Below are 14,183 nucleotides of genomic sequence, written 5' to 3' on the forward strand. Positions count from 1 at the left end.
CCATGAGGGGCACAGAGAAAGGAGGGTGTGTGGCCCAGGAGGACGGGAACCAACGACAGTCACCATCCTCTCAGCCTGGGGTGGGGAGCAGGTTGTCTGCTGAGCGAGAGGGGCAGCGGTGTGGCAGGGGTCGTGCTGGTGGCTGAGGCCCCGAGGTCCAGGGTGGCGATGACCCAGAGCCTCTGTGTCCCCAGGGATTCACCAGGAGGATGGAAAGCCCGCAGTGGAAGGAGAGGGGACCACAGGGTTCAAGTGGACGCGATGATGCCGGTTGTCCTCGGCAAAGAGGAGGCTGGCGGGCCACACTGTTTCTCCAAAATTACTTTTAATACATTCAGGTGGGTTATACAAAGAGCTGGTCCCGAGGCCTGGGCTGTGGCCCGGCTTGTGGGAGTGACAGCAGCACCGTGTAGTGTTTTCAAAGTCGGGCGTGGGGGCCGACACCTTGGTGTGTGCAGTAGCATCTGTGGTCTGGTCCCAGCCAGGACTGGGTCCACCCTGCTGCCCACGCACCACTGTGGCCTAGTCCTGGCTCTGCCCATTGACTCTCCCTTAAAGCCTCTGGGTCTCGGTTTTCATATCTGTAAAATGGGTGGAGAGAGTATGGCACTTTCATTTTCTCACACATGACCAAGGGCCCTGAGCCAGACCGTGGGCCGAACACAGGTAAGACGATGAAGACAGTGACACAGGGTCTCAGGCTGGATCCAGGGCTTCCTTTCTTCTCAGACAGCTTCTGACTCCATGGTATGAGGGACAGGGAGTTATCTGGTGGGCCTTTCCACCTATTTCTTTTTCAGAAGAAAAAGAAATCCCTTCATGATGAGGAACAGAAAGAAAGTTTGGAGCCAGCTTCATCTTGTGACATGACAGGCAAGAGTGGACACCACTCAGGCCCACCCCCAAATAAGATCTGAATCTTCTTGTTTCAGTGGCTCCGCCACCAACTTGTGCAGTTCTCAGCAAGTCCCATTCTCTTCCTAAGCCTCAGTGGCCCTCTCTGTATAATGGGGAGATTGGACTCCAGGGTCTCAAACTCCAGGCTCTACTCCATAGACCAGAGGGAATGAGGAATGCAAGAGCAGGAAGAGAAACAGGAGAACCCACTCCAGTGTGCAAAGGGGGAATGAGGGAAACTGAGGCAAAGAGGGAGGGGGGAGGCCTGCAGCGTCCTGTCTTCTCTGCCTGCCTGGGAGAGAGGAGAGAGTGGGTGTGCACAGCACGGGACACTCCCAGGCCCTGTTCAGGCCACGTGGGGCCACTTCCTGTCTACCTAACAGTCTGCAGCCCCCACAGTGGCAAAGCTTGGCCCCTAAGGACAGAAAGATGTGGATCCGAATCTCAGCTGTGGCATTTATTAGTTGTATGGCCCCAGAGCAAGACTTTTGGAGCCTTAGCTTCCTGTTTTGTAAAATAGGAATAAAATGCCAACCTCCAACGGCTGTCATATAGAGACAGACACAAGGCTTGGATTTTTGCATTGAAGCTGCCAAGCCGAGTGCAAAACAGAACCAGATATCTAAGTTCTAACGCTGGCTCAGCAGCCAGGGTGGGGCTGGAATGGGGAAAGAAGGGAGCTGGAGAGGGCGTTTAGGGCAGGATCGGGGTCAGGGTATGCTACCTGAGAGTGTCAGGTGGGGAAAGAGCCTGTCAGAGCAGGAAACGGAATGGCCCAGTGCTGGGCTGGAGCCCAGGGTGACAACCTCTTAACCAGCCCCTGCTGGAGCTGCCACAGCTCGACGAACAGCACTGGATCCAAGACACACTCATGCGGCTCCAGTTCTCTCTTCCAGTCACAAGCCCTTCGAGAGGCTGAAAGTCATTATCAGAAGATGTGACAAATAGTCTGCTTGGAAACGTCTCAGACAAATCCTCCTGGGCTTGGCCCTCCCCTGCCCTGGCATGGCCGGGCAGGACTCTCCACGCCGGCCTGCAGGGGCTGCAGAGCTCTGGAGCCCTGGGCTTCCACACTCTTAGGCCCAGCCACGCTGTGTGGCCATGGCACAGCTCTGCAACTATCTCTCCTACCAGACTGGGAGGTTCTTGAGGTCAGGAATGTGTCTCATTTACCAGCGTCTCCAGTGTCCAGAGCAGGGTGTGGCCCAAAACAGATGCTCAGCGAAGATCTGTTGATGGATCAACATTATTCTCTGCCATCCTTGAAACTGCCCAACTTCCGACTTCCACGGCCGGACCCCAAGGGCAGCCTGGGAAGTGGGTCACCTGCTGACACAGCGGGATGCAGAGAAAGGAGCCCTGGGCTGGGATTTAGATAGCAGGGTCACCGTGTGACCATGGGTCAGTCCTCACCCTTCTGTGTGCCTCTGGCTCCCTCACTGACCTGGCAGTGTCCCCCAGCCCCTTCAGGCTTTGTACTGTTGGTTGAACTTCTGCCGGCGGACACAGCAACAGGTGGCCAGCATGGTGAGCAGCACAGCAGAAACCAGCGTGAAGGTGAGGATGATGACGAGGTTGACGTTCTTGAGCCCCCCTTTCTCACAGTCCTCAGGACGCACGTGGCTCAAGGACACCTTCTCCTGGGAGCCGAGGTGACAGACCAGGTCTTGGGTGGCATCCACGTCCACACGGCCCCGGTGCAGCTGGGCGGCCAGCCAGCCATTGCCGCAGCAGCTCAGCGGATTCCCCCGCAGGTAGAGGCGCCGGAGGCTGGTCTCCAGGCCGCCCATGGCGCTGCCTGGCAGGAGGCTGAAGCTGTTGTTCCGCAGGTCCAGCACCTCCAGTGACACGGCCTGCGTCCAGGCAGGCAGGTGGCTGAGGCGGTTCTGGGCGAGGTTGAGCCGCTTGAGGCAGCGGAAGCAGGGCAGGTCCACCTGCAGCACCACCAGCCCGTTGCCCTGCAGCGCCAGCACCTCCAAGGAGGCCTCCAGGCCCGCCAAGGCGCCTGTGGCCACGTCCAGTCCCGGGTTGGCAGAGAGGTCCAGCTCAGTGAGTGGCGTGTGGAGGAAGGCCCCGGCCCCGAGAACCTCCATCTCATTGTCCACCAGGTTCAGGATGCGGAGGGAGGAGATGCCAGAGAAGGCCACACAGCCTGAGGGCCCAGGCTCCCCCGGCCCCCCGCAGGGGCTGACCCGGTTCCCCTGCAGGTTGAGCCTCTGCAGGCTGCTCAGGCTGGCAAAGGTGTAGGGGGGCAGGTCCCGCAGGGCGTTGTCCTGGAGGAGCAGTGTCTGCAGGGACCCCAGGGCCCTGGCACTCAGTTCCAGTGCCTCCAGCGCATTGTGGCTTAAGTCCAGGAGCACCAGGCAGGGCAGGGAGCCCGAGCGCCGGGCCTCGAAGGCCCGCAAGCAGTTTCGGCTGAGGTTCAAGAAGCGCAGGGAGGTCAGGTGCTCAAGAAAGCCGTCGGGGATGAGCTCGATCTCGTTGTAGCTCAAATCCAGATTCAAGAGCTGGGAGAGGGGATGGGCGCTGGCGTTCCAGCTGGGGTTTGCCGGGGGCGAGGCTGACCAGCCCTCGGAGGGCGCGTGGACGCCCTCGCCGCCCTGGGGCGGCCCCGCAGGGAGACGGATGAGGTTGTTGGACACGTTCAGGTAGATGAGCCTCGGGAGCGCGGCCAGGTCGGGGAAGTGGAGCAGTTTGTTCTCCCGCAGGTCCAGCCAGGCGAGCTGGTACTCAGCCTGGGGCTCGGGGGCCGTCTGAAAGGCCTCGATGCTGTTGCAGCTCAGGTCAAGCACCCGCAGCTGCTGCAGGCTGAAGTCGGAGATGCAGGTGAGGGAATTCCTGGAGAGATTGAGGTGGGCCAGGCGGGGCAGGGCCTCGAAGGCCCCGTCCTCGATGTCCATCAGCACGTTGCTGTGCAGGTCGAGCCGCTCCAGGGCGGGCATGCCGCGGAACGTGTGGCGGCTGAGGCGCGTCAGGCTGTTCTCTGCCAGCGACAGGCTGCGCAGGCCGGGCGCCTCCCCCAGCAGCCGCTCCAGCAGGCCGCTGTACAGGCTGTTCCCCGACAGGTCCAGGGAGGACACGTGCGGCAGGGGACCCAGACCGCCGGCACTCAGTGCAGTGCCCACTGCCAGGCGGTTGTGAGCCAGGCTGAGGTGCTCCAGGTGGGGCAGGGCCTGGAAGACGCCCGGCTGCAGGAAGCTGATCTCGTTGGTGCTCAGGTCCAGGTGACGAAGTGCTGTGTAGAAGCCCAGGGGCGAGGCCAGGACACTCTGCAGCTGGTTTCCAGATAGATCAAGGGTCTCAGTGTCCAGCGGCAGGACCGAGGGGACCTGGAGCAGGCCCAGGCCCTGGCACCAGACCTCCTTGTCCACCTGCGGGAACGTGGAAGAGAGCAGTGGCGTGAATGGATGCAGAAGGGGATGGAAACAGACACCCTTCTCTGGGAAGGATTACTAGCCAGGCCTGGGCAGCCTCCTCCTCTGGACTCCCAGAATGCTCGACTTCCTCCACCGCAGCCTAATCACCCCTGTCTGGATGGCCCATCCTACTCCCTGCCCCGTCTTTGGCACCCAGCACGGTGCTGGGCACAAGGAAGGGACTCAGTGCAGGTTCCATGGGTAGACAGATGAGAGAGGATAGACAGATCCAAGCACAAATGCACTAACAAAGAGAAACCCTGTGCTGATTATTATCCCATTTCACAGGAAACTGAGCCATATGTCACCTAAGCTCGGTCCCCGGGCTCCTTGCTCCACATCCTGGGTCCCTGCTATGGGCACAGATAGTTACATTTCCAGTGTTAGAAGGGAATCCACTTTGGGGGAATGTTTCCAAGAGGGAAAACTATAATTTCTGCTCCCGTTATCACTTTTCATCTTGGCCTTTCGCCCCAGATCTCATTCAAGCTCTCATTCCATGGGCACAGCTGGGCCCGGAGCCTGCCCTCCTCACGGCGCTCCCAGATGTGGCCTCCTTTCTGCTGCTGCTGCCCGCGCCCTGTAGGCGGTGGCTTGCTTCCATGGCCGGTCCAGCACCAGGTCCCTGGAGGCAGGGCAGGGGGCAGGGGAAAAGATGGCCAGGGCCCAACCCATGGTGTTTGGTGACAGGACTGTGCTCGTGCTGTGTAACCTCCATCAAGTCACATTACCACTCTGGTTTCTAATCCAGACAGTAACTCATCCTTCCCCAGCACCCACGTGACATTTTACATTTTGTGTAATACTCTCAGGCCTGTGGGCTCATTGGTCCTCACAGCCACCCACCTGTCTGGTGTGGTCACCCTACTGACAGAAACCCAGCTGGGGAGGAGCAGGGCTGGGATTTGAACCCAGGTCTTTTAACAACCAAAGGCCCCACTCTTGTCTTTCCACAGAATGTGCCCTCTGGGGCCAGAATTCTTTTTGTGCAAATGCGGGTCTCCCTTCATCTCTTCCAACGCCCCAGGAACCTCAGCCCTTCCCAGCAAAGGGTCTGACTTCCTCAACCACCCAGCTCAGGCCCCTCCTGCCCCCGGCCTCTGTCTCCACCGACCCCTTCCGTCCCATCCATCCACCAAATGCCTGGCAACTGTCAAAAGCTCTGCTCTGTGCACCTCTGCTTAAAGCCCTCCCCGGCAAAGCCCGGGAGCCTCAGCAGGGGTGTTCAAGGCTGTGGCCTTTGCCAACCTGTCCCCTCACCTCCCAGCCCATCCCAATTCAGCCCACATGCAGTGACCACACCTGACCACGGCCCACCAGGGCCTCCCCTCAACCCCCGCCGGGCCTCCTGTCTGTGCCGGTTGTGCCACCCTGACCTGATCCTCGTGGTGAGCCCTTCACGCTGCGCTCCCGGCTGCGCTCCCTCTCTCATGGCTTTGCCGCCCTGAACTGTGACTGTGTGGGGACCTGCCAGACGGTGTGCTCAGAGCAAACAGAGACTGTTTGGGGGACATGGATACCCTGGACCTGACCCACAGAAGGTGCTCAGTAATTTTTTCTAATGAACAAGATCCACAGACGTCATCAGTTTAGCAAAGGCCCGAGGCATTAATCAATCCCCTCTCAAGAGGAAAGAAAACGGAAGGTCCACATATTTGGATTAGAGCCAAAGACTGTTAGAGCAAACAGACTGCAGCCCACCCACTTCCCAGACGGGGAGACTGAGGCCTGAAGATGGCAGTGACTTGCACGAGGTCACAGTGGCTGAGCTGGCAGAGAAGAAACACGAGCCTGGATGTTCCTGGCTTGGCTCAGCTCTGTGCTTCCTCTCGAGAGCCCCGAGGCAAGGGGGGTGAGGAACAGCTGCCTGTTGCAGACACCCGTGTGACTCTTCCTACTCAAGGCAGCACAGTGACCGGCCCTACAAGCTCCAGGGGAGGCAGCGTCCTCAAGGCCCAGACCCAGGGGCACCCCACAGTTGGGCACCCGTGGAAACCAGAAACCCGCCCTGGCTGCCCGGCCAGTCCTTGCCTCTGCCTCCCTCATAGCCTCCCTGCCTGCGGGGCCACTAAGCACAGCCTCCCCTGCACCACCAGCGCCCTGGGCGTTTCTGACTTAAAGAAGAAACAACAACATGAACACCATGACCACCACTGTTGGGGACACCAGCTCCGTGTCAGGCTTCAGGGTGCAGAGACCCCTCATTTAATCCTCCAGGCATTGTGGCCCTGTTCCTACTGTACCCCCTAAGGAAACTGAGGCTTAGGCCACCCCAAATCAGATAGCTGGGGGCTCAAAACTACCCCTTTTCCTATTGGTGCATGCCGAGTTCTGACCACTGGGCCCTCAGCTGGCCAAGCCCCAGGCCGATACCCTCAGCACAGTGAATAACACCAGGCACTGTTTACGGAGCCTTTACAGTGTGGGGGGCACAGGGTGGTGCTTCACGTGCTACCCCACGTGCAAACCAAAGGCATAACACCTGTGGATCGGCAAAGCCTCCCTGGGGCCCCAGCCCCTGAGAGTTGAGCCAGGACACCACAATGGCCAAGCCCAGAGCCCAAGACTTGCTTTCTACCCAGGTGCCCAGGACCCTTGCTCTAGAGGCCGGGCAGCAGCTGGTGGGCAGGGTTGCACTGGGACAGCCGGCTCTCCCGTCTGTCCAGGAAGGAGCCTGAGGCCAGGGCGGTGCTCAGCGCTCCATTCCTAGGGCCCCCACATCTCAGAGTCCCCAGCATCACCTGATTTGCAGAGGGAGGGATCTTAGAGGAATTGGCCCTTGTCCCCTGAGTTTAGAGCTTCCACCCACTGTCTCTGGGATTTCAGGATACCGCTGCCCAGCTCCCTTTGTGGGAGGAAAGAGGACTTGCCATCCAGCTCCATTTTCCCATATGCACGTGGGAGGGAAACGGGAGGAGAGGCGCCAGGCAGTGGACAGCATAATGGAGAGCCGCCTCGAATCCAGGGTCTGTCACCTCCTATCTGTAGGCCCTGGTGGGTCACATGTCTTCTCTCCAGCTCCTGAGTGTATTATCTTTCATGCTGGTTCAGAAAATGCTTTCCTGTCTATCATCTCATTTCCCCAGCATCCAAAGCTCGCCCCACTTCCTCTGTGCCTACTGGTGGCCAAGGCCCTTCATCTCTGAGCCTCAGTCTCCCCAGAGTAGACTGTGCATCTGTATTTGGGGACGTCTGAGGCCTCCTCTGCCCATTATTCTGGTCCTGGGAATCTTGAGGCTCTGAGAGTGGTGGCAACAGCCAGCATTTGCACCCATGGGCAGGGGGCTGCCAGCACTTCCGGCCTCCTGAAGCAGCTGCCCGTTCTATGTCATAGGCTCTGAGTCCCAGGTCCAAGTGGGGCTGCTAGAGGACCTGTCCTTTCCCCTGCCAGGCTCTGGCCTTGGTCTCAGTGACTGCCCAGCCTTACCAATGGACCTAGGTGGTGTCTTTCTCCTGTACCTCGCAGGGTCACAGGAACGTTAGGGGTAGACTTTCCCTGTCTTGGGCCAGAAAAAAGGAACAAAAAGCAAATCAAATCTAGCTTTTTCCCTAGAGAAGATCTTGGTCTGGCAGGTGAGACTGGCTTGAGTCCTTTCACCAACCATGCGCTTAGTGTGCTTGGTATTAAGACAGAGGGACTCTTGGGGACTGCAGGAGCCCAGAGGAGAGAGCAACTAGACTAGGTTAGCCTGGGAAGGTCAGGGGAGGCTTCCTGGAGGAGGTAGCATCTGACCTGCACAGTAATAAGTGAGAGGCATCCCAGCAGGTAGTCCCAGATCGAGGAGTCCAGTTAGGGAAGGGAATTTGTCCCCAGGAGAGACCAGCACAGAGAAGTCCCTCCCAGCTGGCCCATCCCCAATCCCCCACACATATACACATTCTAGATCCCCCAGCTGGGCCACTGCCCTATGGGGATAGCTTGGAGGAATAGACTCCAGTGTCAGCCCCACTGTTCCTAGCTGAATGACCTTGGACAAGTCACCTAAACTCTCCAAGCCTCAGTTATGGGCTTTGTAAAATGGGAATAATGGAGCTTACCTGGCAGGAATTTTTGGTAAACAAGGCATTAAACATTCTAGTGGGTGCTCACTAAATGCAAAATATATCCCCTTTCCTCTCCTGACTCTTCTAACTCTGGCTTCTGGGGCTGGGGCAGTAGGACACCCTAGGGTGGGAAGGTGGGGCGCCCCCTACCCTGCCTGGGTATCTTACCATCTTACAGGGCACCTTGTCTCGGTGTTGGGAGGCAGCCAGGCCTGGGGTCAGCACGGCCAGGAGCAGCAGGATCTGGTGGCACATGGCTCTGTGTAGGGAGAGGAGGAAAGGGGAACACCGTGAGGCCACTGGCTCCCACCCTGTCTGGGCTGCCCCTGGGGGGCCCCAGACCACAGCTGGTGCTGGAACAAAGGTGCCATGAACAGGGAAGGGAGCAGGTGGGAAATGGGGCCATAGGCTGTCACAGAGGGCCCCTGACACCAGGCCGAGGAGCAGGACCGTCACCCAGCGGAAGCAGGAGTTTTAAAGCAGTGGGTGACTTGGTCAGATATGGGTTTTTGAAAGCCCTCACCTGGCAGCAGACAGCTTGGAGGGGTGTGCAGGAGGCCAAGGGACACTGAGGGCTGCCCTGGGCCACTCTCAGGGCCTGGGGGTGGGTGGGACAGAGGCGGGTGGGCCCCGGACTCCATTCCCACCCAGGCCATAAGCAGGTCCTCCCATCCCAGCTCCTTCGCCCGCGTGGAATTTCTCATTCTCTGCCCCTCCCCCCACTCTTCTTTTGCCCTTTTCCTTTTGATTCTCTGATTCTCCGGCCCTTGCCATTGTTCACGGGCTGGGCCCGGGCCCTGACAGGAAGCCGCACAGGAGGCTGCCCTGCCCCGGCGCTGGCTGCGGACTTCCCCAGGAGCCGGCCAGGCCCTGCACTTTCACTGAGGCCACGCTCCACTCTGTCAACAGCCAGGGGCGGCAGGAGGGGACCACACAGGCCCTGGGCAGCGCTGAATCCCGAGTGTCTGGGGGTTCGCTCACTCCCTCACTGAGGACAGGAGCCAAGTGCAAGGGCTATACAAAGCCAGCCATCAGTATCATTCATTCATTCACTCATATCTACTAAATACCTCCTCATGTTTGGCTCTGTGTTGGGAACACGGGCACAAAAACATGCGGAGAAATGACGATAGCATGGACAGAGACTATTAACAAGGAAGGACATATAAAGCCCTCCAAGAGCACTGGACTCAGAGCCACCCACATCTCACTGTTCCCTCCCGTCTCCTCTGCTTACTACTGTGTGAACTTGTACAAGCCACTTCACCTCTCTGAGCCTCGGTTTCCTCATCTGAGGTTAGTGACAGCCACCCCAAGTTTTGTTGAGGACCAAATGAGATATATTCTATGAAAATGCCACCTACAGAGCCCTCATTATGCACTAGGCACTCTGCTCAACATTTACAAGTATTAGCTCATTTAATCCTAACAATAATTCCCTGGCTTGGTTCCATTGTCACTGTTCCCATTTTACAGAAGGGAAAACTGAGGCTCAGAGAGGTTAAGTAATATGCCCAAGGTCACACAGCTAACAAGTGGCAAGCCCAGGCAAGTCTGGCCCCTGGGTCTGTGTCCTTAACCTCTACACCGTAAGGTCTCCCACAGTGAGAGTTCAGGAAATGAGTGCTGAGCTGGGACTCTGGAGGATGCTTTAGGAGAGAAGGCCCCCTCAAAGGGTTTTCACTTGACTCTGAGTAGGCTAGCTTTCAAACGGGCTTCTGTCTTCGAGTGCAATGCATTTTAAATTCAGATGGCAGCTCTGAGGTCCTTTCAAAGACCACGGTGTACCTGTTAACCCAAATTCCCTGGTTCCCCTCAGGGCCACAGGCCTGTCCCCACCTCCGCTCTGCTCTCACCTGGATCACAGGTTGCACGTTCACAGGAAATTTGGTTTTGCTGTTTGAAAAACAGAACGTCAGCACCCGTTTGAAAGCTAGCCTACTCAGAGTGGAGTGAAAGCCCTTCCAGGGGGCCTTCCAGGGCACCGGGGAGTGTGAGCCCGGCCAGCTCTGCTCCCAACCTCCCGTCTCCCTGGCCCCTCTCACACCCTGGGTTCTGGAGGCCTCACGTGTCCTCTGGCTCCCTGCTCCAAACCATCATGTCCTCTCCTGCTGAATACCTCCTCATCTTTCAGGTCTCAGCTTAGACGTCACCTCCTCCAAGAAGCCCTCTTTGGTTCCCCAAGTCTGGACTCCAGTCCTCCCAGAGCCCCCAAGCTCCTCCCAGAGCACAGCGCCAAGCACTCATGGTTGGTTTACCCGAACCCCTCCGGGGTGTGCCCCTAGAGCAGAGGGGACTCACTCTCCTCTGAGACCCATCTTATAGCACATGACAAGCCAGGGGTGGCACAGACAATTGACACTACGAGTCTTGGTGACACAGTGGCCCTGGCGAGAGCTGTTCTCCTGGACTTTCCTCTCACCTGCCACATTCCTTCCCCCCTTCAGCGGGTTCTGACTGCTTTCCCCAAACAACGGGCCCCAGATGCGCCCACCTGCCCCCACCATCACTGAGCCGCCACCCCAGCCCTGGCCCTTGACCGCAGCGACGGCCGCCTCAGTCGTTTGCTTCCTTGCTTCCACCCGACCCCTTGTAATCTGTCCTTTACACAGCGGCCAGAGTGCAATCTGAAAGTGACCCTCAGGTCACGAACCTCTACTGTTTGAAAGTCTTTGATAAACTCCAAGCCTTACACAAGCTCCTCTCTAACTCCATCGACCATTTTCCCTCCCCTCACCAAGTTCCAGCTTTCTCACTTTTCCTAAAACACAGCAGGTTCAATCCTGCCTCGGGGCCTTTGCCCCTGCTGTTCTCTCTGCCAGGAATGCTCTTCCTGCTCCTCACATGTTTTGTTGTTTTCCTCACATTTATCATTTCCTGATCTTCTGTTTCTTATTCTTTTTTTTTTTTTTTTTTTTTGAGACAGAGTCTCACTCCATTGGCCTGAGTAGAGTGCGGTGGCGTCAGCCTAGCTCACAGCAACCTCAAACTCCTGGGCTCAGGCGAGCCTCCTGCCTCAGCCTCCTGAGTAGCTGAGACTACAGGTGCGTGCCATCATGCCTGGTTAATTTTTCTATTTTTAATAGAGATGGGTCTCGCTCTTGCTCAGGCTGGTCTCCAACTCCTGAGCTCGAGCAATCCTCCCGCCTCGGCCTCCCAGAGTGCTAGGATTACAGGTGTGAGCCACCACGCCTGGACCTTCTATTTCTTATTCTATGGGAACAGCAGCCTACTGAGCACGTGCTCACTAAAGATCTAGTGAGCAAGTGGGAAGTGAGGGCAGAGGCTGCCGTGGACTGAGTGGCATTGCGAGTAGAGGACAGGACGGGTCCTGGCTCAGTGCTGAGCCTGAAGGCAGAGATGCCAAAGGGGCCCTTATTTCCTCCTCTTCTACCAAACCCCACCCTACCCCCAAGGCCATGTGCACATCCAGGAAGGACCATCCCTGCAGCAGAAGGGAACTCTGTCCTGGCATCTGACGGGAGGGAAAGGGCCCCTCAGCTGTGGGTACTCCTCGGTGGTGCCCAGGACACAGTATGTAGCATATATGGGTGACTCTCTCTCAAAAGGGAGGACTGGGGTCACTCACTGAGGCCCAGTCTCAAATCCAAATTCCACCGCTCACCAGCCCCACTCCCTGGGGCTCCCCTAACCTCTCCGTGCCTCAGTGTCCCACCTGTAAGGCAAGCAGCCTGGTTCCCACCTGCCACTGGCCACCCCCAGCCATTGCAATGATCCAGCAGAGAATGGCTGTGAAGGTGCCCTGGATACTTGCTGTCCTTCCCAGCTGGGACAGCGACCCACAGGGCTGAGCATCCCAGATGAGCTGTGCTGAGTGGGAGGCGCCCGGCCCGCAGACCAGTGGCCTAGGCAAGGGGAGGCAGCAGACATCTCAGGACTCTGAAAGAGTGTGTGTGTGTGTGTGTTTGTGTGTGTGTGTTTGTGTGTGTGTGTGTGTGTGTGTGTGTGTGTGAGAGAGAGAGAGAGAGAGAGAGAGAGAGAGAGATGGGGGTGGGGGCCAATGACGCCTATCAAAATAAGCCCATCCCAACTATTTAAGGATGTTAGACATTCTTCTAAGCACTTGACCCATATCATCTCATTTAATTCTCACAACCACCCATTGATGCAATTTCTGTTTAATTCCGATTTTACAGATAAGAAAACTGAGGTTCTGAAAGGTGAGGTGACTTATTCCCAGAGTTCCCCAGCTCCCAGGTGTCCTGGAGCTGGGATGTACCCAGGTCTACGTGCTCTTGTTTTCTCCAGCACACGCTAAGCTGACTGCCTCCTATAGAACTGTCCCCATTTTGCCCGTGAGGAAAAGGAGGCTCGGGGAGGTGACTTACCCAAAGTCACACAGGCAGCAAATAGCAGAGTCCTGGACAGAATCTAGTCCATCTGCCTCCAAAGCAAATGTTTCCACCACGCCAGGCCAAGATCCCCTCGCTAGCCCGGCCAGCGACCCCTCACACACAGGCACGGAGCAGAGCAGACCGGCTCCCGGCTGGGCTCCGGGGTCCTCCCTCTCCCTCCGCTCAGCCTGCATCTGACTTACTGGCAGAGCGGGGTCCTGGGAGAGCTGCCGCGGACGTTCCTGCTGAGCAGTGAATCACTGAGGGCAAGCCCGGTTCTGGAGACATGTGCATCCCACGGGGGAATTAGACCTTAGCCCAAAGGAATGTGGCTGTGATGGCGGAATTTCAGGCAGCCCGGGGTGGGGGTGGGGGTCCCTCACGTCTTGCCACCCAGGAAGAAGGCTGGCTTCAGAGCCCCTTGGAGAGCCGTCGGTGCCCCCGCCCGCACCGCGAGAGACGGGCAGGCTGTGTAGCGCGGGGGTCGGGCAGCCCCACGCAGGGCCAGACCGGAGGGTTGCAGGAAACCTGAATTCAAATCCCGGTCTGCCCAGCTGTCAGATGGGAACGCCGGCCTCACCCCTTCGCGGGAAAGATCCGCGGAGACAGGAGCCTCGGAAACGTCTCGGGGGCAGAGGGAGGATGAGCCCGTGTGCAGGCGCGAAGTGGGGCGGTGGGACGCGAGTGCCGGGGGAGGGGTCCCTACAGACCGGTCCGGCCCGCGCCGCGCCCCTGCTCCCGCCCGCGCGGACGGGACGGTGGGCGCCCCAGGGGCCGCCAGCCTCGCCCGCGGGCGGCTCCTACCTGGTCAGCGCGGCCGCAGCTCCTGTCCCGGGCAGCCTCGGCGCATTTTGCGCAGCCCTGCCCCGCGCGCCCGCGCCACGCCAGCCCCCGGGTCGCGGCCCGAGGAGGCGCACGGGCGTTCCGCTGCCCCGCGGGAGCCGGCCGCTCGCCCCGATTTAAACACCTCGCCGCCCGCCCACCACGCCCCCTGGGAACGCCGCGGGGTCCTAGCGCCCGTCACGCGTGACTCGGTTTATCCGGAACCGGGGGGCGCGGGTGAAGCATCTTCGTCACGCTGAACCTCGGCAGGGAAGGGCAGGGGCGAAGGGGGCGGGATGAAGGGCCGGCAGGGAGAGGCCCTGCGGGTGGCAGCCGCACGTGCTGTAGGAGCCCGCAGGGTCCGGAGAGGCGGGTGGCTCTGGGAGCTGCAGGTCCGCAGAGGAAATCCGGCCTGGCCCCAATCTCCCAGCTGCCGGCGCCGCCACACTTACATGGGGGCGAACAGGAGAGGTGCAGGCAGGGCTGAATGCGGAAGGAAATGACCCTTCACTGGCCCTGGGGCGGCCACGGAGGGGGTTCCCCGTACCACGGTCGTCCCCTCTGTTGGGTCCAGGCAGGTCAAGTCCAGTTCCCTCTGGGTTGTGCTCTGGTGGTTAGACCAGTCCTCCTCCATCATCTCCTGGACCCC

The 14,183-nt window shown here is 58.8% G+C and overlaps 2 protein-coding genes across 5 annotated transcripts in view; one reads left to right on the forward strand and one right to left on the reverse strand.

Annotated features, from left to right (window-relative positions):
• Positions 1–14,183, forward strand: part of TSKU (tsukushi, small leucine rich proteoglycan) — a 215,662-nt gene that overhangs the window by 80,967 nt on the left and 120,512 nt on the right. The window lies entirely within an intron of this gene.
• On the reverse strand, positions 309–13,675 carry LRRC32 (leucine rich repeat containing 32). 4 transcript variants are annotated; one of them, XM_012745136.2, is made up of 3 exons: positions 13,517–13,675; positions 8,526–8,616; positions 309–4,268 (listed from the first exon to the last, which is right to left on the reverse strand). In XM_012745136.2, the coding sequence occupies exons 2-3, from the start codon at positions 8,610–8,612 to the stop codon at positions 2,364–2,366; spliced, it is 1,992 nt and encodes a 663-aa protein (XP_012600590.2). In that variant the 5' UTR covers positions 8,613–8,616; positions 13,517–13,675; the 3' UTR covers positions 309–2,363. The 4 variants fall into 4 exon arrangements, with proteins under 4 accessions (XP_012600590.2, XP_012600591.2, XP_012600589.2 ...); XM_012745137.3 differs by lacking the exon at positions 13,517–13,675 and adding an exon at positions 12,916–13,508; XM_012745135.3 differs by lacking the exon at positions 13,517–13,675 and adding an exon at positions 12,707–13,508.

Source organism: Microcebus murinus, chromosome 4, assembly GCF_040939455.1.
Source record: "Microcebus murinus isolate Inina chromosome 4, M.murinus_Inina_mat1.0, whole genome shotgun sequence".
NCBI classification, from domain to species: domain Eukaryota; kingdom Metazoa; phylum Chordata; class Mammalia; order Primates; family Cheirogaleidae; genus Microcebus; species Microcebus murinus.